Genomic DNA, 23,734 nt, shown 5'->3' on the forward strand with positions numbered 1-23,734 from the left:
GATTCATGATGAAAACGTTACCAAATTGAGGGAGAATATCATACCTAGGAGAGGTGACAAATACGAACATAGCCTGGATACTAGAATCAAATGTCTTTGTATTTCTCTATTCTTGTTGGCAACACAATTTTTTTCATTACGTCAAAATCTTGAACATTAATCATGAATATGATGTATACCTTAAGGTCCCGAAAGTACCATTGGTGACGACGACGCCAATTGAACGAAGAAGGAACGGCATGGGAACTGAGATAGATCTTCATCCCATCCCACCAGTTAAAAAAGTACATGAACTTAAATGCAAAAGGGGGGGGGGGGCTCTTCATTAATTACCACACATCTCTTAAATGCTTGCGTTTCATCCACCTTTCATTCATCCAGCAGTAGGTTTAGGCTTCCATATTTGGCTGGGTTTACAAACAAAACTTGTAAACACAGTACTTGAGTTATAATGGAAAACATGACCACATCAAGCAAAAGTGGTCGAGAAAAATAAATAACACAGCACAGCTGGTTCAGGCTAACAATCAAACAAAGCATAGCCATTTAGGATACGTAGCCTGAAACAACATTTTACCTACAACCAAGTGCCCTTCTCAGTACTGGGTTTGTTTGCATCACTATTTGGCATGCAAAAAATTGACTCATCAATCACTGTTTGGAATTGAATCATTTCTTTGCTAAAAATCTGTCTTCAGCTACCCCCATAAGACAAGATCATAAATTTGCTGACATGTGCCACACACTGTTCTTTTAATTTGGACAGCCACCTGACTCAACGCTGAGTCAAATTTATTTATTTTTATAATTCTAACTATTTATTTTACTGAAATTAAAAAAAGAATTACTTGAAAATGGAAAGAACTATTATCCAAAAATGTAAATGAGCATGAAATAGGTACATATAAGTAGGAAGAGAAACTAAATATATGGTTGGATGTTGAAATATTTTAGAAGAACATGAACCCATCTGACACAGGCTGACAAATTAACAAATCTCCATAAACATTCTGCTAAACACATTACTATGATTCTGAGTCATCCCCCAAAGATTACATGACACTGAAACAAATATACATAATCACATCTGAGCTTTAAAGAAAATGATGAGATAAAACAAGCTTATCCTAAGCAAAACCCAAAATTTGCAGAGCTGTTAAAGAAAAGGACACAACCCGGATTCACGTGCATACCAAAAAAACGAAATAGGAAGCAAACCCAAAATTTGCAGAGCTGTGTGTAGGATGATAGGACACTTGCATGAAACCCAAACCCCATCCATCATCGTCATGGAAAGTTCTACCGTACAGGCTTAATATACTGTTAAATAAATGTGTTATTGATTTTGTTATTATTTTTTAATAAATTTGATTAAGAATTATTTAAAATATTATTATTTATATTTAAAATATTAATATTTTTTAATATTTTCGGTAAAATATCTAATAATAACAAAACCGATAGAAAAAATAATATTTTATGTAACGCTTTACCGAATATTTTAACAAAATCAATAAAGCGTCATATAATAACAAAATCGATAAAAACAATAATATTCTTAGTAATTTTTTACTGAGTTTGTTAAAAATATAATAAGAAAATCAATAACGTATTTTACTAATTGTATAATAAAATTATCGTGCGTGAGAATTTCTCCCTCGTTATCACCACTCGTAACCTCAACTTTCTTGTCTTTCCCCCCTTTTTTATTCCTGTTTCTTAAATTATCAAACCTATTTTTGAAATATACTGCCTAAACTTTATACTATTGAACAACCAAGTCTAGGTGTTCTCTAGGCCAGCAATTCCCCCCCCCCCCCACACCAAAATCACAAAAGAAAAAATAATAATAAAGCATTAGATTGCTCACTATAGAGTAAATGCAGGAGAACATTACAAATTCATTACAGAATTGGGTGTAAGACAGTAATAAATACCAACACATTTCCCCAGGAGGTGCACAATAAATTACAAATAAAATTGAGCTTTCAAATTGAAGTTCTCATTGTTGAATGGGACCTCCAAAAATTACCTCATAATTACTTATTTCCTGCTCCATTTTTAACCTTCATTGTCATGATTTTGATTTTTTTTTGCATGAAGCAAAGCACAAACACTGACTAAAGCCCCAAAAAATAGAGTAAAAACTAAAAAGAGAGAAGCAACATACCCGTTCCTTTTTACCAACATTATGGAGCAACAATGTAAGCACTAAGCAGCAAAAAAGAGCAACAGATTTTTTTCTAGTGTATTCATAAATGAACAATGTAAGAGATTGAGCCGATCCCGCCAATATCACTGCCGCCACCTCCGCCCTCTCCCATCAGCGGAGGCTGAAGAAGAAGAAGAACAGAAGTCGCTGCAAAGATGGGAGTTTGAAGAAAACGATATCCCTTTTATAGTTGGCCCATGCTTCTTCATATGAGCATCCGGAGCCCATTTGCTTCACATAAATTTCCATGGAAAATCTCAATCTTGCTTCAATTTTCACCATATTCCACCAGTCTTGAAGAGAGCTTTCGCCCCCTCACCACCACAAGCCTATATCACCATTATAACACAAAAAAACACAGAGTGAAAAGAAAAGCAGCAAAAGAAACTAGTCGGACAGTTCAAAAAATGAAAAAGAGGTAAAAAAAAAACACAAAATGAGACACATGAGGTTGTTGTCTGTACGTTTTGCTATTTTCTTTTTCTTTCCTCGGACGGGGTTTCCTTGTCCTAACTTAGAAAGAAAAGGGCGAACAAGAAGAAAGACAACATTTTTAAGGACGAGGGAGAAGAAATGAGGTTGCTTGCATATATGTATGTACACTCAAAACATAATGTGGCCCGGCAAATTAAAGAAGAGAGGGGGAAAGGGGTTGGCTTTGCCTTCAGCACAACTCAGCTTCAGTTGCTTGCTTCAACCCCAAAAGCTTCCCTTTACTTGCCCCAGATTAGCTAGATTTGCGCAAGCAACCTTTGTCCTTTTGTTGTTTCCTTGCCTACCCTTTATCATTCCCCAAAATCCCTTCCTTACCCCATGTTTTGTATTATAAATATACCTCTTAAATACTATAATCTTTTCTTAATTAACTTCAAAAAAAAAATCATGTGCAAGTTTTGTTTTTTATTAGGGTTTTCATTCTGACTGTACTGAGCAAAGCAGCAGCAAAGCCGAGGTGAGATTTATGGAGACGGCCAACCTTACACCCCCACCGCCCAACAGTGGTTATGGCTTATCGGCTTAGATAGTGACATCCGTTTTTATGGGTTCTAGAGAGTGTAAGTGGCTAAACTAAACCCACATGAACCTACATCCACTCCAGTCTCCGTCTTTGGACTTTGGGGTCCCCCTTCGGTCAACAGCGCCTACTTACATGTTTTTATTGTGGGACTAGCCCCTCCCGGGGGCCTTCCTTTCTGGGACCAATGCCCTACCAAGAGGGCTGTTTGGCCATTCGGCTCTACGAAGGTTTGAACAAATTTAAATAGAGGAAAAAAAAAAGTGTACCCCGGATATCACGTATCCATGTTTAACAGGAAGTGTCGAGCTTTGTTGATTTCCTTTTCCCTTTCTTTGTCTCTGTTACACTTACACTCAATGTGCCTTGCTTATCATGCCCAAGATCACTGCTTTATCCTTGTTGTTTAGACAGCTAATGGGCAAAATTTTTCGTATGGGCGTTGAAAAAAATTATTGACTCATTTAAAGCTTCGAAATTATTTTCGAATATAGGGTAAATACTGTAGTATTTATGGGAGGATGTCAAGAATACCACACGTCTGTGGCAAGACACGGCTATTACAGTATATCTTTTACCTTTTTATTTTAAAAGTCTTGACTTTTAACTAAATAAACAATAAAGAAGACGTATTTTATTCTCGATGTCATTCTTAAATTTATAACGTGAACCTCATTTCAAAAAATAATTCTATACGTGCTAATGATTTTTTTCAACGCCCCAGCGGGAGGGGAAGGAGATGTGTTACTGTTAATCAATATGAATAGCCACGTGTACGGTGATGGGATGTTAAGTGACAACATCAAAGCAAAGCCCGAGAAGTAGACTATCATAATAGAGAACAGAATGAGTCAGAATGTCTGAGGAAGTGTCAGATTTTCAGAGTCCCAAAAATTTTTTACAATGCGATAAGGTTAAAAACGGCTAAAATAAAGTGTTACTAATTTTATTATAGTTTAAATAATAAAATTGAAAAAATTTATTTAAATTTTTTTTGGTAATTATTTAAAATATTATGTTAATTCGGTCATTTTTTTTAGCCTAATAATATTTTTTGTATTTTTTTTTAAAAAACTGGTAAAAAATATCCAATAATAATAAATTTAGTAGCGCCTAATAATATTTCTGATAATTTTTACCGATTTTATTATTTAACACAATAACAAAACCAATAACATCTTATTTTAATCATTTTTTAGTTTACCGCACAGAAACTATTCCCAAAATGAAAACAATTTGGTCATATTTTGTTTTGCTTTTGCTGCCCATCTAAATAATTATAATAAGGGTAAACTATACTTCTAGTCAATAAACTTCTAGAGAGATTTCATTTTGGTCATTAAACTTTTACAACTTATATTACAATAACTAAATTTTTAATTTACTCTCAATTCCTTCTGGTATGTCGATACCTGCACATTGTTCATATTGCAAATATTCAAGTAACCATACTCTTTGAATTAATTACTATAAGTAACACTTAAGCAGTGCCATTAGTGTACCGGAAAGTTAAGAATGGTGTCTTGACCCCAGTATTTGAGTGCTGCTAAATCATAAGCATGTGCTGCAATTTCTTCATCATCATAAGCCCCTGGAAAAGAAAAAGAAAGTAAAATTCCCGAATTTGAGGTAAAGGGAAAAAAATCACTTTTTAAAAAAAGAAAACGTTGTAGTTAACGTGTATACCAAGATAGACTGCATTTTGAGTATTGATGCATAAACACCAGCAGCACCAGCCATGGAAATGGAGAAGAATAAATCATTAAACTTTCTGGTATGTAACTAAATGAAGACTAAAAAGAAAGGATGATCAGAGAAGTGAACAAGGGTTAATGAATAAACCTTGGCGTCCTTTCTTGTGTTGTGATTCATTCCAGCAATTCTTGTCCCATAGATGAGCTTCATATCGACCCGTCCACCTATGCCTGAGAACAATTTCACCTAATCAACATGCAAACACCATGGATTCAAACCATGAAAGTTAGTATTTTTTATAACTAAAATGACTTGCCTGGTGACCCCTCGATAAATCGAGCTACGTTGTGGAGGCGAGTCTCTTGGGAAACTTCTCCTGGTTCGCTTCTTCAACTTCGTAACACCATTAATCGCAGTACTAGTAGTACTGATGCTCATACTGTTATGATCAATACCTCTACTTTCTGCATTGTTTCTCTGGTTCGCCTGAGATAATTTCGCCATGGAAAAAGCTTGATCATCCCAGGGCCCTCCAATGAAGTGGTCTTTAAAGGGATGGTGATGAGAGGTAAAACAATAAAAAATGGTAAATTATAAATTTAATCACCCAACTTTTTCTTTCACTCTTATTTTGATCTCACTAAACTTTCAATTTCCTCCTACTTGTGAAATGACCCCTAAAACTTTTTTTTTTAACTTATTGCTTCGAATTCTCTTTGAATTATCGATGATGTATGTCTTCTTCTAAATCATAATGGTGAGGAAATGGAGAATGAGAAAGTGAGTTATATATCTTGATTCTATAATGATTGGATGGCGGATATTATAGATTAGAGTGGTTAATGGTTTTATGAGTTTAGGTTTAAGATTACGTTTTATAAGCTTCGAAATAATTTAGGTAAAATCTAAACTGATAGATTAACAGAAGACATTGAGATAATTTTGTTGATATCTTGATTGATCTTAGAAGACGTCAGAAAATGATAATTATAGTGTCGCTATGACATACGGATGGAACTATAAAACTTTCATCTTTAGAGGAAGAAGATAAATAAAGAAAAGAGGAAAAATGAATTGGATGACACATGGACTCTATGTCAATAAAGCATGGTCCACATCAACACACATGACTGCCAATTCACCCGTCCATTTATGATTTAACACTCGAATGACCAAAAACATGATTAAATTGAAAAGCTTTAAACTTTAATGACCAAAATAATAGTGACAAAAAAGTTAAGTGATGAAATTTGTAATTTACCCTAATAAAAATATACGGATGAGAAAGATTTGTACATTGGGGAAATTACAAATGGCCGGCTACAAAGTAAAAAAATTGTCTTTTTGCCGTCTTTAACCGGCTAGAGCTCCCTTTTATCTGTTGTCCTACCTAACTAATTTGTGCTGTTACAATCACATTCAACACTTCTCTTTAAAGCATGCATTTTTAGCCCTTTCTTCCTACAGATTATACGTTGATGGATATCTTAAATAATTTATTTTCTGCTGTTATTTTATCTAACTTTTAAATGAATTGAGCCTCGAAAAACTTTTATGCGGAAGCTGATTAATTTTACTTCAATCTGTACAGAAAACAAGACAACATTTCAATTCATCGTAGCTGTATTTTGACATTTTTAGATGCATTATATTAATGTTAATTAAGTTTGTCTTAATGGCAAGCAATAGAATGTCGAACCGGTCGTTGAGAGCTTTAATCATTGGTTAAATCGATTAAACCAAGTGAGCTAATTGGTTGGATAATATATACCATATTAAAAAAATATTGATTCTCTAATACTTAAGATATAATTTGTTTATGTTTGAAAAAATTAAAATTAAACCCAAGTCTAATCGATTTTTTTAAGGGTATAGTCAAATCGAATTCGCGTTTACGATGAAAAAATCTGACCCGAATCAATTTGACATGATATAATATATATAACTCAAGCAAGATCGAATTTCGCGTCGGGGAAATCCTCGTAAATTTCGAATTAAGTGAAATACAGATGAAGGGATTGATTTTCCTAGAAGTTTATGTGGGCCAAAATTCAACCCGACCCACGGACATTATTAAAAGCAAACACATGTTTCATGGTAGGCCAGTTGAATCTGGGCTGAATGAGTGGTCTATTATTATAATGAACTGAACATGATGTAAATGTCTAGTATCTGCTGCAATCCATTTTTTTTATAAAAAAAAATCTGCAATCATGGCCTTTGCAGCAGCCCAGAGCCCCTCACGAGTTCATAAAATCCCGCAGTCCAACTACATCGACGCCGTCCGCTGGCTGTCACCGGTTTCCGCCTTAGACAGATTCGCAGCAGTCGCCTATTACGACACCGATGCCAACTCTCCCTCCATCGAAATCATCTGCGTTGACCCAAACCCGGACGGCTCGTCTCCAACCTTAACCCCTCATTCCTCATGGACCCCACCTTCACGCATTTCGTCCCTCAAAACTTCCCACTCCACCCCTCAGCCCATCCTCGCTGCCGCCACTTTCTCGGGTTCGATTCACATTTTGGCCCCTGATTTAATAAACGGAGAGACGATGGAATCCGAGGCTACAGTTTCGGAGCCGGGGTTTCATTCCGGACCTGTATCGGCCGTGGATTTAAGGGAGGGTGGGACTGAGTGCGTGAGTGTTGGGGGGATGGGAGGGTTAATTTGGTGAGTTTTGTTGGGGATTCTTCGAAGCCGAGTTACCGGAGAATTTTTAATGTAAATGGGCTTGTAGGTTATACGGCGGTTAAGTGGGCGTCCCCGAGTGAGTTTGCAACCGGTGGTTATGGGTTTGGATTACAGTGGTGGGATCAGAGGAGACCCGGTGGACCGGTTTCACAGTTTAAGGGGAACTGGTGAGGGCATTTTCTTGGCTTAATTATGGAAAATAAATCATGCAGTTGAATGTAATTTGTTGAGTTTATAGTGATCTTACCAAATTTTAATTTGCATTTATGAACTGTTACGTGTGATTATCCTATTTCCATCAGAATGTTGATAATAGGGTCAAGAAAAAAATCGATTAAATTTGGTTCATTTCGTTAGTTCGTCTTTGATTCATTTCGTTAGTTCGGCTTTGATTCATTAATGGTGATAGATAAAAATTCATAGATTAAACATGCCACTCTGTTATCATTATCAAATGATGTTATTCTAATCCCCATTTTAATGGTTATCTTGCAGGTGCCAAGGAAAAACATCTGGAATTGTGCACTCAATCGATATTCATCCATCACGGAAACACACCTGTCTGGTAAGATTGCTGCTGCTTTCTCATTGTTATGCCTTTTCATTTAATACTGGTATCATTTGAGATCAACTAACTGTTCTTTTGCTACCATTAGAAAACCTCGAAGAGCAAAAAGGAATAAGGCGAAGGGTAGAAAAATAGCATTTTTTTCCACTTTCTTATTTTTATAAAAGTTGTTACTTTGATCTTGTGGTTTTCCAGACAGTTCTGGCGTCGGACTGTGAAGAGTCTAAATGATAGCAAGATTTAATGCTAGCTCGTGCTAGGATGTACCGAACAATCTAGTAATTAGTGGAACAATTTTATGCATATGGCTGATGGCTTTTGCAGTTTTCGGTTAACATTCCTACCCATAATGTAAAATGGTTCTTTCTTCAATGTTTTACTTGCAGGGGATTCTGAGCTTCCAATTCAAATAATTTTTCGACCACTAATTTATGTCACAGCTTTTTAATTCTTTCTTACCTACCCAAGCAATAGGAAAGCTTAATGTAGCGATGCACCAAGACGCTCTTGATAATTCATTCCGTGACTTTGTGTATTACCTAATTATAACTTTTTCTTCACGAAAGATCTAAATCAGATCAGTTTTCCTCCATTAAAACAATGTTGGGAAAAAGCTTTAAGAGTTTGTGTTTTGCTGAATTGAAATTCGTGTATATTGATTCTTTGGTGGTTACTGGTCTTCCATGCTAGAATACTTTTAACGAATTCTATTTGCTTGAGATATTTTGTTGAATTTCATTTTTTCTAGCGTTCCATAGGCAGGGGGCTCTTCAGGCACTGTATTTGCTTGGGATCTTAGAGCACAACAACAGCCTATTGTCCTTTCGAGTGCTGGGACAGGTGAGGCTCCAATTTCTTTGTTATCTGAAAGTGAAGTTTGGGAAGTTCAGTAGGATCGCTACACAAGGTCTTCAAACATTAGCAACATCTCTTCCACACGGATTCTACCTATTATGATCTGCTCGGAAGATGGGATCCTCGCGGTTATTGAACAAGGTAAGCAGTTCTTTAAGCAACAACTATTGTTGAATTGTGATATATGTACCTTGGTCAGAACAATGGTTAAGGTTGAGACTTACATCAAAAGATCTCATGTCCGACATATATACTAATCTACCAACCGCATAGGTGAAGAACCCTTGGAGCTGCTAGCCGAGCCCTGTGCAATTAACAGCTTTGACATTGATCAGCAGAACCCCTTGGTAAATAGAAACTTTTCAATCTCACTATTTTTTTTTTGCTCCTGAAGTATAAATAGTGAGTTCCTTACAACAGTTAAAATTCAATAATTCCGTGCAGGATGTCATATGTAGCTTGGAATGGGAATCTATAACCATTTTGACAAGGTCTTGATATGCAGAAACGAACGCGATGGTAAGAGATGCAACTTTAAGCCATGATCATTAAAGTTGAGGATGTTGAGTTTCATTAGGCAATTCTGCAGGGCTTTCTTTTTCTAGAAATAGAACAACTAATGATTTGGGGTTCTCAAAACCGAATGGTTCGTTTTCCTTTGGCCCGTGTATGTGTAGTTATTACAAATTTTGAGTTCAGAAACTTCAATCAATCAGTTCTACTCGAGTGTCTTAAACTACTTGATATGTGGCATACGGTAAGCGGGGGTTATGAATGGTCCAATGGACCTATGCAGATAAAATAGATCGAAGTGGAAATTATCGTTATATTGTTATTGTAGAGTATTCGATACATTAAATAAAAGTGATTTGTGATCATACAAGAACAACACACTAGAAATACAGCAACCTCATCAAAACCAAACAAATAAAACCCTTTACGTAATGGAATTGTACTGAAACAAATGACTGAAAATGCTCTATGAATCCCTTGGTGATACGAGATTAATGTTTAGAGGAACACGACCATGACAAAGCAAAGACACATACTGAGCATCATCATCAAGGGCTAGGTTTTGAAGGAGGTGGGGAGAAGAATGGGAGGGTAGTTGGTATAGTGGGGATCGGTGGCATTGCTAGTTTTGGTAGGGTAGGCAATGTTGGCATACTCGGAAGTGGAGGTAGAGCTCCAGGCTTGGGTAACGATGGCTGTGTTGTCGGCATGCTAGGAAGTGGAGGAAGAGCTCCCAGGTTGGGTAACGACGGCTGCGTTGTCGGCAATGTCGGTTGCGGGAGATTGGGGAAAGATGGCAGTGGCGGCAGCACTACACCAGGCAATGTTGGTGGCATCTGGAGGAGACGGCGAGCTGCTACCCCGGCATTGATGTTTGACAATGACAAAGCTATGATAATGGCTAAAACAAAACAATTGGTAGAGGCCATTGTTTGAGAGTTTGAGTGAGGAAAACAAGGCATGTGGGGGGTTTTATATAGCCTGGAAGCAGGGAACCTGGTCTCTTAGGTTGTTGATTACTGGTAGTATATGGTTGGAAAATAAAGCATGAAGTCGTTTTAAGTGTTTTGTTAGTTCATCTTCTCTTCGATGTTGGGATTAAAAAATCGTCAAATGTAGTTGTGGTTGGCCAGAAGCTACCTGAAATTACTCACGTTAGCATACAAGTCATCGACATGTCAAACAATTTCTATAGCAGGCCGTAATTTTAACTCAATTTCTTCTTTCCGTTATTTTTAAAAGATTAATAGTTTATTGAATTTGCAACGTCAAGAAAACACGGATATATTAATATTTAGGGTAATTGACACATTTAATACTTAAACTATAAGTTCAATTCATTTTTAGTATTTAAACTTTCAATTTTTTCAAAAACATACATAAAATTTTAGTATCTCACTATTAGCAACTTTATAAGTTTAGTACCTAAACTATCAATTTTGGTGTGTTTTAATACTTAAACTTTTAATATTTAAAAACTAAAATTTTGAACAAGGATACTAAAATGAAACAAAAACTAAAGTTTTTAAATGGTAGAGTATTGAAATGAAAAAAAGTAAACTTTAGATACTTTTTAAAAAAATTGAAAGTTTAGATATTAAAATGGATCAAAATTAATAATTTAGGTACTAAACACGTAATATATCCTAATATCTAAAGACGATAAATGATAGAATAATTTAACGGATAAGATCAAATTAATCCGATCAAATTCTTTTAATATTTTGAATGATCCATAATTACTCGATATGATTTTCATTCTCTCAATATCTTATTTGTTTGAGATTTGCAATGAAAAAGCCTTTGGGTTCTAAACAACAATTTAGAGATCAACTAAATGAGAAAGACTGTTAAAGGGCAAATGCTCGGAAAGATTTACAGGGTTTTTCCCCACTTTTTTCTTTCTTTCTTTCTTTCTTCTTACATTCATGGAAGAGTAGCTTTATGAACAAAGGAGATCAACATTGGTTGTACAATAAGAAAATCTAGTTCAACTGTCACCATGATAGCGCTTATATTCTGAAACATTTTACAATGTACACTTTGGGTTCTTCCATCATGTCGGAATCTGCGCTCTCAGGGCAGGGATCAGGAAGGAGGTGGTGAATGAATGGTGGTATCGGGTAACATGGCTACCGTCACTACGAAGTATTCACATCCGGTTGGGAGACCATAGGGATTCATACTTGATCCTGAATTCGGGGTTAATCGCTCTGTCCCCGTGTTAGAAGTTAGTTGATCCACGGGATCTGCCCTGCCACGATCAGGTCTACTTGATGAAGGTTTCACCGTCTGACGCTCAATGTGCACAATCTGCCCGACAATGTAGCTTGGCTGGCTTGGGAGATGATCGGTAAACAAGGCCACGGATTCAGCAGACAAGTAGTAGTTGGAGCAGTTTCGGGTTATGGCCTCGTAATGCCCAGAAAAATTTAGAATAAATGCAGCAATCTCATGGACTTGCAAGCGGCTAAAAGATATCTTTCCCTTGTTTGCCTGAAGCAAGAATTTCAAACCAGTCAAACAGATACAAAAAATAAACATAAATTACATAAAAACGGACGGGCAAACTATTTATTCTACATCTGCTTGCTAGACATAATACATGGCTAACGGCTCTGCAAGAACAAAAGCCTATAGAACAGTGAACCTGCTTCTCAAGTTGATGCTTGGTGAACAGAGTTTTAACCAGCTCATTTTTCTCTTCCAATTCCTTCCTAAGCTGTTCGTTTACACCTTCAACATTAGTGTACTTCTCATGCAGCTCTTCACGATGCTTGGACAAGAAACCAACTTTTTCAGCAAGGACCCGGATACATTTGCGGAACTCAGCAGAGCCATCATCTTCACCATCATTAAGGGAACTGAAAATTTAATAGAACAGATACCAAGGCAATTGTCATTATAGAAGTTTAAAATAAAATAAAGTAAAACAAGGAGAAAGAAGAAAAATAAAGAGGACAAGAAGATAATCATGTTTATGACTTTATGTATCACCCTTTAAAACTCCAAAGGGAATAGAAAGCAGATGTTTCTATATTTCCCCAGGAAAATGATAACAACAATGAGTTTGAACAAAGCATAAAATTTAAGCTCTCTTCTCTTTAATTTATAAAATTGAACAAAATTATGATTTTTTTATTCCAGCCCTGTCCCTGCCACTCTTTTGCCCCTGAAGGAAACTGGATTGAGTAAAACTACTGTGCAATCCTCAAAAGCACTATAACTTACTTGGCTAAAGACTGAGACAAAGTACGCAAAGACTCAGCAAAGCCAGCCATCCCACCAGGAGCGTAGACACAGTTTCGTAGCCTTTCAAAAAGACCACGCATCTTAACAGCCGATGCACGGAGGACACTATATTCTGAGGCCCTGCGATCAGCAGCACAACGATGGCTTTGGGCTTCCTCTCTTGCTTCATGCAAACAATTCTCCAAGTGAGCACAGTTCATCTGAAACCAGGGAGGGGAAATTAGAATATAGCACAAGAAGATTGACCAAATAGCTAAATTTACACTATAGTGACAAATAACACAGGTTAGACTTTCCTTCTACATCCCCTCCAATCAAATTTCATTGGTAGTGAAAACTATATTCCAAATAAAATAATATATGATCCTTGAGTTCACCAGTAACCTCCTTGTCACTTGTTGGTCATCCAACTTTGCCACCTAGTCCAACCTACAATTTATTGGGTTTCTCTTGCTTTTAACAAGTTATGTTTACACCTGAAACATTGCTTTGTCTAGAATGATCCAGATCCAGTTCTGCCTCTCCTTTCACCCAAATTGTGGGTGCTACTAGGCCAGTACAATTAAAAGAACAATTTACTTGTACATCTAGCCCAGAAAGTATACATGATAGGACACCCTAGACTAAGAAAAAAATGAAGTAAAAGGTACTGAAGTAAAGAATAGGCAACATGATGCATTCGACTTCCACATACATGTTATAATGCCAGTTGGAGATAGATAGCCCAGACAGTGGTATCAAGTTTCGCCCCACTTTTTACTTAAAATTTCAAGTAACTTAGTGTACTAAGAAAGGTATATGACTTCAAATAATGTAGTTCATAACGTGTGAGGGGAATCCTAGAAATATCCATATGAAAGCTAACATGAATGCTTTAAAAGATGAAAATAGAGGGAAGGAATTTGTCTGGTACTACCTGAGATTCATCAAGAAGTTTACGATTTGTTTCCATCTCACTCCTGAGCATGGAAATCTCATCCAAAGCATCCTTAAGCTTTGCTTCAGTTTCACTTAATTGGTTCAACTTATCTGCAAGAGCACTTTGCAACTCCAACACAAGATCCCCACCAACTTTTGAATCTAAACCTAGCTCAGTTGCTGTCTCACAAGGCAAAGCATTCAGAGGCTCAGGCATGCTTTCAGCAGTAGAACTGTTAGTGAGAGACATGCCAGACTGTCCCACCATCCTATCTTTTCCATCTTTCACTCCAACTTGCAGATCTTCTTGTTGTGGCTCTTGCATTGATGAATCCAAATGAGGGTTGAGCATTCCAGACGACTCCATCATATTCTCATCAACCCCTTCTCGACCTTTGCTCGTCTGTCTTCCAGACTGTCCAAGCTTTGCATCCAAAGAATTCGAAACGCAAGAAACCTCATCCATGGGCTCAGATGTAGTTACACGAGGCACATTCACCCCACAACCTGAGATTTCGGGCTTGCAATTATCATCCTTTGAACCTTGAAGGCCAAAGTCGGTGACATTATTAGTTATAGAAAGCTTTGGCCCCTGTGAATACCGATCAGGCAATCTCTGCTCAAGTTCCTGAATGCGCTTTTCATATGAAACACACTGCATTTGTTTTTCCTTAAGCAGTTGTTGGAGATGTTTTTCGTACTCATCTTTTAAATGCAAGGCTTCAGCAGTCTTTTCTGCAGCATTTTTCAATAATGTATTGACTTTACTATCATCAACTGATCCATATTCAAATTCAGGACCCAGAGAACAAATCAGGGCAATTGCAGTGGCAAGTTCAGCTTTTAGTTTTGCATTCTCAACTTCCATCTTGCTAGTTCCAGCAATCTCAACCAATTCAGATCCCTCAAGGAAGTCATTGGGATCATCTTTTCCAAGAGTATCTACACCGATCTCTTCAGTTACAGCAGAATGAGAACTCTCATTCGATAAGGAACTTGAATCTCTTAAGCTAGCAGGTTTGCTAGGCAGTCCTACTAAATACTCGGGAGAATAATGGTCCAGGTCAGGAATGTCAATATCGAGCAATGCAGTGTCAAAAGGAGCTATATTGACATCACACTGGTTAGGGGTATCATATAACCCCATGGAAGCCAATACATCCTTGGGTATGTACAAACCATGTGCTTTCAGAAATTCCTCTCGTCTCCTGACCTCAACTTCTCTCTTTGTTGCAAGCCTTTCAGCCAACTGACCAGCCATGCCCATGTAAATCTTCATAGATGCCTTTCTTCTTATTACTTCAGCAAGACATGCTCTATATGCAGGACCAATTCCCCGGACTAACTTAAGGTCCATAAATAGATCCTCCTGGCGCACCATTGCCTCCTTGAAAACAGGAAACTGCAGTTTGACATCCTTGATGTGGTATGTAACATATGTAGTCTTTTGCATGTACGTGTGAACAAACAAGTTCATTTCATTCTTCTTATCCTTGCAAAAGTCGAGCAGCTTTGATATTGCATGTTCACAAGCCAACATCCTTCGCAGATGATTTTTGTCATGGACATCATACATAGGACCCAGGGCTGAAACTGCATCATGAGGACGAAGGGAGGAAGATAATTGAGAGGACAGACAATCATCGACAAGTTTCTTCACTGTATTGACATCTTTGCTGCAATAATACAAATGCAAACTCATCAGTTTCAAACATCATGAAACTTTACAAAGATAATTATTAGAGAAAATCATTGCATTACAAGTGCACAAAAGAACTGTAAACCAAAAAGCAGTTGAAAAAAACTTATGCTTAAAAAGATCCAACTGGATCTTAGAAAGTTGAGTAGAAAGGAAATAGGGGCTCTAAAATTGTCTCAGAAATAAAGTTTAGCTTCTCAATCTCAAAAATGTTCTATAAAAGTGTCAGTTAGGGTTAGAAGAAATATTTTTCACTTGTACGTTTTCCAAATGCACTTTTAAATGTTATGAACGGTCCATAATCCTTTTATGACCAGATTAGACTAGTATAACATTAAACCCACCATGCTTCTGTTTTAACATTTTTTTCAACTGACACTATTGTATATATATATATATATATATCATACCATGAGGAATCCCATAAGTTACCTCAAACAATTCATAGCCATATGGGCATGAGGAATCCCATAAGTAAACCTCCTCCAAATCACCAAGCCACATAAGACTAGATGAAAGGCTATTATTAACCTTATATACTAATACAAGTTCTGCCTATCGTCATCAATCAGTAAAGTATTGACTTCGAAGTCATTATTGTTTTAGCCTTTTAGCTCCCATCTCCATTTTGGATTCCCAAATAAGAGTTTGTGCCTAAATAACAATTTAACAAGAAACACTCCAGCTGAGTTCTTTCACAGTCTGGAATACTAATCCCTGATTATTTTCCAGGACAACATGCAAACCAGAAATTTAACCTAAATTGTGTGCCTCAACATCCATTATAAACATTTCTGGTATGTCATGAAAAACAAAGATCATAAGAATAACAAATGTAATGATTTTCCATACTGAGCACTCAAAATATTAAATTGATCCCTGCGATAACAACTATCCTATATAAAGAAGGGAAAAAAAATAAAAAGTTCAACATTGAAGTGACAACATTGGCATAAACAATCACGACACAGGATCACAATAACATGATAAATAGGCTGATTTCAAATAACTAGGGTCTTAGGAGGAAAACAACAAATGTATAAACCAAAATAGCAAACCTTAAAGACTGCATAATGCTCTTCTGTTCATTCAGGTACCGCTGATTCTCTTTGATAGTTAGTTCTAAATTCTTAATAGGCATGGAAGCCCTTGAAGTGAACAACTCCTCTACCTTGCGCTTCACCTCACCAAGCATCTGATTGAGTTGCACAACTTTGTTCTCAAACTGCCTGTGGGAGCAGTTACAGTTTTCTGCTGACTTCCTTAAGTTATCTTCCTTCACAAAATCCGATAAGTATTTCCTAGTAGCAGTCTGTAATGTAGGGTGAAGCTTGGTGGATCTCAGCTTCTGCATATCCTTATCAAAGTTTGCCAACAAATCAGCATGATATCGATGTTGTTGTTTATACCGCTTCATAAATTCCGAACAATTTTGCTGAATCATCCTATAATATTGATCTAAATTACCCCTTGCAACATCCAATGCCCTCTCCTGAACCTTCTGCTCCATCAACAGCCTTTCACAATGATCAAACTTTGCCAGTGTTCGACTATATAGCGCATGTCCTCTGTGATAATGGTACCTAAATTGCCTCTCATAAGAAGGTAAAGCCTTCAAAGCAGGGTCAAGAGCATCATCCAAAGGATGAGGATCACTATAAGAAGCCAGCGGCCGGGGTTCAGAAACTTCAACTATATCGATGACCTCGGGTGGTGGTGGTGGGGAATTAGTTTGCAACCTTGACTTGTTAAATATGAAGACTTCCTTGTCGCTGGAAGGAAGCTTATATGCAGAAAGTGGCCTTTGCGGCTCTAGTTTCAAATCTGCACATAGAACAAGCTGATCGTTGAAATGAATCCCGGAAACAAGTTCGACAGATTGCATAACTGCCTCCATCAATGTTGTCTCATTGCAGTCCAGCTCAAACGAATGTCCGCTCTCAGCTATATGAACCAAAAGCTTACCTTCAGGAATCAGATCATTTGTGATACTCGAAGTCATCTTTTCTTCAGCTCCCAATAGACCACAATGCAACCCCAAAACAGACCACCAAAAATTCAATGTTTTGGCAAACTAACCCGCGCAGAAATGGGGATAATTTACCAAAATCTCAGTCTTCAATGATAAAATCCTAAATCTTCACCAGATATATACGAGTAAAGCAGCGAAGGTTTCCTGGATATGATAAGCCAATAAAGTCCCCAGATTTAACGTGGAATCCTTCCCAGAAACCCTAAATCGAAACAGAGCCACCATAAAATTCCTCCGAAAAGACCGAATTTTCAATAGACCCACCAATTAAAATGCCACCAAAACCCTGATTCTCGTCAGCCAACCACCGAATACAATAAATTAATATGCCCAAAAAAGGCAACCTCGAACTCTTCAGATAACCCCCAAATATCCCCTTTTTTGCTTGACAAACCAAAAAAAAAACACACAATTTAACCCACCAACCCAAAAGAATATACCAGAAAAACGAGCTTGGAAGAGGGAAGAAGGAGAAGAAGAATAAACCCGGAATCCACGTGCAAACAAAATCAAAAGCGATTACGTGAAGAACAGGGGTTGTGTTAATTTTTAGGGTTGGAAACGAAAGTTCTATCCACGAAACCCTTGCGATATAATTTTTATATTTATATTTTTTTAAATCTATGTCTTGTTTGGCTTCTTTTTCTAAAGGGAAAATCACAGAGAAACCTTTGCGGAAAGTAAACCGACGACGATGGCAGCAGGAGAGCTCTCTCTTCTGTTTCTTCCTTATCTCCGCTATGAATACAAAAGCCTAAACATCTGCTGTCTTATTTTATTCAATTGTAGCTTTTATTTATTAATTTGACTAAATTGTTTTCATTAAATTGACGCAAACAAACTCATGTTCACGGTTGGATTTGGTAAAATAAGTACTGGTTTAACAGCCAAACTAATTACGTTGGGTTGTAAAATATTATTATTGGTATTACTTTTAAAATATAAATTTACGAAATCTTTTATACCATGAATTTATCAAAATAAATTCAATTTATGATCAATTTAGTTCAGTTCATTCCCAAAAGCCCCGCTCCATAAATCAAGAAATGTCTTGGATAAAGTTTTTCAAAATCCAGTTGGTTGAATTTACTTTAGATATAAATTAAGTATTGGTATGAAACAAAATTTAATGCATTGTTTTTTTATAGTTAATGATATTTGATTCATGGGTAAATTATAAGTTTAGTATCTAAACTATTAGTTCTGGTCTATTTCAACACCTAAAGTATCATTTTTTTCAAAACAATACATAACATTTAGTTTTTGTTTCATTTTAGTATCAGCCGTTAAAAACTTAACGGACGGGCTCGTCGGCCGCCACGTCTACAATCATCGGACATCCATCCGTCGGTTGATGAAGCTCAAACTTTCCATCCCACAGCTTTTCAACCCTCTGAACGCGATTCCGGCCTCCGTTTCATAGAAAAATATCTCAATCTCTCCAAATCGAGTATGGACTCTTCGACTTCTTTATCCTTCGATCTCCATCGTCAACTGTTCGATGTGCTTGAGATTGGACTGTGTTGGTCGACTCTTCATATTCTCGTAGTCCACCGTTCGAATTGGTACTAAAATCTTGATAGTTTTAAAAATTTTAAAAGGTTAGGTACTAAAATAGACCAAAATTGATAGTTTAGATACTAAATGCGTAGTTTACCCTTGACTTATTTATTGAAAATTTATAATAAAAAATAATTACACCTTTATTTTAAATCAATACATACATGAATATTTTAATATCATTCTTAAATTATGATTTTTATTTTAGATTGATCTTTAGATTTTTTAACGTTCAAATTTTATTATTAAACTATATATATATACTAATCATGTTTCTGTTAATAGAAGTGTTTGAAAAATATTAATATTAATATATTATCAAAATCCTCAATTGGTCATTGTTTGAATGTCATTTTAGGGCAGACAGTGAAAATGGGAACGAAATTGAATGTTAACATCATGAAGTGGTAAAACAAATGGGCAGATCTCTTATCATGCCTGAAACTTGTTAAAAGTTGAAAGAGAAGAATCAAAGCCGCGGCTTTTAGCTTTTTCTTGGCAATTTCCTTGTCCACCGCCTACCATCTAGCCGCGGCTGCTCCCCTTGCCCTTATCTCAAACTCCATGGCATGTGCACCAATGTGTTGAAATTGACTCTAATTTAGGGTTTGTTTAGGGTAAACTACACATTTTGTATCTAACCTATCAGTTTTGATCCGTTTTAGTATATGAACTTTCAATTTTTTTAAAAATCATACTTAACTTTCAGTTTTCATTTCATTTTAGTACCCGTCGTTAAAAATTTAACCCGATTAGTACTGAAACTACTAGTTTTGGTCCGTTTCAGTACCCAAACTTTCAATTTTTCAAAACTTAACGTTAATTTTCAAATGAGGTACTGAAATGAAACAAAAACTAAAGTTTTTAATGGAGGGTACTAAAATGAAACGAAAAAAAGCTTTAGGTATGATTTTGAAAAAAAAATGAAAGCTTAGGAATTAAAATGGACCAAAATTGATAGTTTAGGTACTAAACACGTAATTTAACCATTTATGAAAATACAAGTTAATTTAGAATTAGACCATGATTTAGTTATGGGAAACAACACATTCAGTACCCCAACTATCAACTCTGTTATATTTTTCCATCCAACTATTTTTTGTTTCAAAATCATGCCTAAAGTCATGTTTTGGTTTCATTTTGGTCACTTGTCATTAAAAAATTAACAAAACTGCTGACATGGAATTTTTTAATCCAACGATGATGTAACATTACCTTACGGTGACAGGCCAATATTACTGTTAATTATTTTGATAATGGATGATAAAAATGAAACCAGAACACAACGTTAGATATGATTTTGAAACAAAAAATAGTTAGGTGACCAAGAGAGAACAAAAGTTATAGTTGAGATACTAAACATATAATTTATCCTTCGTTTATTTGCTTGTTTACGTAGGCTACCGTATCAACAGACTCTGGCCTTTGATTGATTGGGGTTTCAAATATGCATGTGGCAATTGGCTTTTTTTAAAATAAAAAATTAAAAAATGGTATTTTATTTTCCTAGCTATTTACTCGTTTTAAACGACGCTTCTGATTAGAAAATATAATAATATGCATTAATTAATTAATTAATTTTGGTATAATCAACGATATCTTATCTATTGATTGACTAATTCGAATCGAGTACTGCAGAGATAAAGACGATCCTCTCAACATAATTTACTTTATTCAAAATCGTCAAATTCAAATATCTGACATTATTTAATGGATCATATATCTTATTTACTTGACAAATTGATTGTTGGTTGTATTAATTTATTTTGGTGCCGAACATGCATTGATTTCAAAGCGGAAAAGGTTGAAAGGATGATGACATTTTAGATGAAATCATTGCGTATGATAAAAGGTATTTATTTTCACCCTTGGTAAAATGATTGACAAAAAAATAATAATTAAAGAGTACTTAACTAAATTTTGTAGTTAAATTAGTCTATTATTCATTGCTCCGTAGGAGAATTATGGATTTACGTGTCAAAATTCTAAGGTAGTATTCCATTTGGTATTTGTAGATTCTATTATATTATCTATATAATTGTATTTATTAAGATATTATATTGTATTATTATAATTTTTATACATTGATAACGTTATAATATTCAAAACTTAAGTACGAACCAAACGACCTTAGTGGTAAAAGAATTATTATTCCTCAAGGTCGTGGGTAGGGATGGCAAACGGGTACAGTTTCGTGGATTCCGCACCGCATCCGCTCCAATTGGAGCGGGGATGGGTATAATTTTAGCGGGTAGTGGGCGGGTGTGGATTTTTAAAGTGGTACCCGTCGTGGGTGGTGGGCGGGTAATGGGTTTGAGACATTACCCGCCCCGCATCCGCCCCACATCCGCCCGCCCAACTAAATATCTATTAAATTTTGGACCATTATGAATTTAGGTGTAATTTTGGAGACTAATTTATAAATTTTAATATTGTATAATATATAACATATAATTTAACCAAATATTAAAGATATCTGGTCTTTAATTAGGGAAATATTCGGCTCTTTGATTAAACCCATAATCCCACTAACCACGTCACTTTCCATGTTCTTTAGCCCATGCTGCCCATCCAAACACAAATTAACCGTATTATAAGCATTAACATCAAAAGCAGTAGTTTCCATGTTCTTTAGCCCCTCAAAACCCATATTAGATGCACTATGAGCTTTAACATCGAAAGCAACACAACAATCCAGCTCTGTGACTACATGCTCCCTACAATATGTCTCCATAACATTTGTAGAGCCACTCCTCTGACATATTGAAGCATGCGCTGCTACCCCATCACGAACTGTTTGGGAACCAACTCCAACATCCCATTAGTTTGCTGTCAGGCGGGTCTAGATGGGTATGTCGCTAGTGGGTAGTGGGTGTGGGGATGGATTTGAAAATGTACCCGCGTGGGCGGGTGTGGATTTGAAAATTTGTACCCATCATGGGTGGTGGGCGGGTGGTGGATTGAAAAATATTAGGTGGGTATGGAGATGGAGGAGGGGGTATCCGCATCCGACCCGCCCGTTTGCCATCCCTAGTCGTGGGTTCGAGCACTAGGAATGTTATGTTTAATGTCAAATAATTGAGAGTAATATTTGAACATGTATTATCTTGTATTTACCCAAAATTAATAAAAAAATACTGACATATTTGTATCTAATATTATCGAGTTTAGAATTAGTACAACTAAAACTGTATGACCAAACTCTCAAAAAAATTTGTATGAACAAAAAAAAAATGATACTCTTAATCTATTTTCTTTTAAATGATCCAATAATTCTGATTCAAGCCCTAATATTTAGATTAAAGATGAATCAATTATCTTCAATAATATAATGAGGTTTTGACAAACAACTTAGAGTTGATTTCAGTATTTAGTTTGACCAATTATTTTGATTAGTTGATTTGATAAACTGATTTGATTAACTATTTATATAGAAGTGTTTGGTAAAATTTAATCGATAGTTGATATGTGTAAAATGACAAATAAGGGTATGATACATTTAGTTGTTAAGTACATATATGTTTTATAATACTTTAGTCTTTATTAGGGTGAAATTATTCATATAAAATACTTTTGACAATGAATTAAAAACTCCTTAAGAAAATTAGTGAATATTTTTGCAAATTTTGAATGTATTTTTTAAATTTAATATTTACAAATATTAACTTTGTGAGATTGATACATACTATTAACTTTGTATAAAATATCAACACTACATTTTTTTATTTTCATGTTTCTCTATATTTTCTTAACTAAAATATATTTGAGAATGTACGAATAAAAAATAAAATAATAAAATAAAATTTTATATTTAATATATTAGGATGAAGACTATTTCATTATATTAGATTTTATGGTAAGGATGTAATTATGAAAAAAAAATCAAATATGTCATTTAACATCTTATTTTGCAATCAGTTCTTCCAAACAACTGGATTTTTCATCATTTTCATTTTCAGCTTATTTTGCACAATAAACCATTTCAAAAACGTATTTAGCAAACATTAAAAATAAAATATTTAACACCAATAAACTATTTATGCTGAAATAAATTAAAAATTCTTTTAAAAAAATTGTTAGCCAAACACCCCAATACCTTTTTTTTTTAAATGAGATATGGGTGAAGAATGTGATGTTTGAAATAAACAAAGATAAATTACGCACTTGTTGGGTTGACTTAAGTTAGGTGAAAATGTTCATATAAAATATTAAAAATGTATAGACAAAGTCTAAGAATAATACATGTTCCAAGTTTTGATTGGTTTGTTTTGGACGTTCAAATAGAATAATAAAACCATTGTTAAAAGTCAAAATCAATCGAGAAGGGTATGTCTAGCTTGTCCCCCCCCCCCCGGCCCAACTAGGTCAGGCGGATAAAAAAATTAGTCAATTAAATAATCTCCGAAATTATTTTAAAATTTACGATAAATATCATAATATAAAGTAAATTATTCACATTGACGAATTTGATCAAATAATATTTTTTTATTTAAATTCATTGCCCTGAAATGACAATTTATAATAATATATATATATTTTTAAATTTTGTGACATTGAAGTGACAAATTATTTTATTGGAATACATACAAAAGCTAACATAAAAAAAAAATCATAACTGATTTCACTTCCTGTGTACATCAACTAAACAGAATCTGGATCTAGACAGTATTCAAGAAACAACAGAGTTGAAGTTGTACCTATTTACATACATCAGAAACCT

At 35.4% G+C, this 23,734-nt stretch overlaps 3 protein-coding genes and 1 pseudogene across 3 annotated transcripts; 1 reads left to right on the top strand and 3 right to left on the bottom strand.

Moving 5' to 3' along the window:
- Positions 1 to 2,252: 2,252 nt before the first annotated feature.
- LOC120132263 (AP2-like ethylene-responsive transcription factor At1g16060) lies at positions 2,253 to 5,426 on the bottom strand. Its single transcript, XM_039149065.1, has 6 exons — positions 5,239 to 5,426; positions 5,070 to 5,152; positions 4,914 to 4,922; positions 4,730 to 4,818; positions 4,613 to 4,639; positions 2,253 to 2,333 (listed from the first exon to the last, which is right to left on the bottom strand). Exons 1-6 carry the CDS (start codon positions 5,424 to 5,426, stop codon positions 2,253 to 2,255), a joined length of 477 nt encoding a protein of 158 aa, XP_039004996.1.
- A 1,686-nt stretch (positions 5,427 to 7,112) lies between these two features.
- Positions 7,113 to 9,855, top strand: LOC120132293 (annotated as a pseudogene).
- A 246-nt stretch (positions 9,856 to 10,101) lies between these two features.
- On the bottom strand, positions 10,102 to 10,482 carry LOC120132264 (proline-rich receptor-like protein kinase PERK2). The gene has a single exon (XM_039149066.1). The coding sequence runs from the start codon at positions 10,480 to 10,482 to the stop codon at positions 10,102 to 10,104; it is 381 nt and encodes a 126-aa protein (XP_039004997.1).
- A 933-nt stretch (positions 10,483 to 11,415) lies between these two features.
- LOC120132316 (autophagy-related protein 11-like) lies at positions 11,416 to 18,094 on the bottom strand. Its single transcript, XM_039149105.1, has 5 exons — positions 16,481 to 18,094; positions 13,722 to 15,399; positions 12,785 to 13,005; positions 12,204 to 12,417; positions 11,416 to 12,049 (listed from the first exon to the last, which is right to left on the bottom strand). Exons 1-5 carry the CDS (start codon positions 17,422 to 17,424, stop codon positions 11,642 to 11,644), a joined length of 3,465 nt encoding a protein of 1,154 aa, XP_039005036.1. The 5' UTR covers positions 17,425 to 18,094; the 3' UTR covers positions 11,416 to 11,641.
- Between the last annotated feature and the right edge of the window lie 5,640 nt (positions 18,095 to 23,734).

The sequence above is a fragment of the Hibiscus syriacus genome, unplaced genomic scaffold, assembly GCF_006381635.1.
Source record: "Hibiscus syriacus cultivar Baekdansim isolate YM2019G1 unplaced genomic scaffold, ASM638163v2 tig00110560_pilon, whole genome shotgun sequence".
In the NCBI taxonomy this organism is placed as follows: Eukaryota; Viridiplantae; Streptophyta; class Magnoliopsida; order Malvales; family Malvaceae; genus Hibiscus; species Hibiscus syriacus.

Excerpts from the sequence above, each read along its gene's own strand:
- LOC120132263 (XM_039149065.1), bottom strand. The coding sequence starts at position 5,426 with ATGGCGAAATTATCTCAGGCGAACCAGAGAAACAATGCAGAAAGTAGA. Across the intron at positions 5,153-5,238 it reads ATTTATCGAGGGGTCACCAG|GCATAGGTGGACGGGTCGAT; the intron begins GCAAGTCATTTT and ends AATTGTTCTCAG. Across the intron at positions 4,640-4,729 it reads ACACCATTCTTAACTTTCCG|GTATCGACATACCAGAAGGA; the intron begins GTACACTAATGG and ends AACAATGTGCAG.
- LOC120132264 (XM_039149066.1), bottom strand. The coding sequence starts at position 10,482 with ATGGCCTCTACCAATTGTTTTGTTTTAGCCATTATCATAGCTTTGTCA.
- LOC120132316 (XM_039149105.1), bottom strand. The coding sequence starts at position 17,424 with ATGACTTCGAGTATCACAAATGATCTGATTCCTGAAGGTAAGCTTTTG. Across the intron at positions 12,418-12,784 it reads TTGTCTCAGTCTTTAGCCAA|TTCCCTTAATGATGGTGAAG; the intron begins GTAAGTTATAGT and ends TTAAATTTTCAG. Across the intron at positions 12,050-12,203 it reads AGCATCAACTTGAGAAGCAG|GCAAACAAGGGAAAGATATC; the intron begins GTTCACTGTTCT and ends TTCTTGCTTCAG.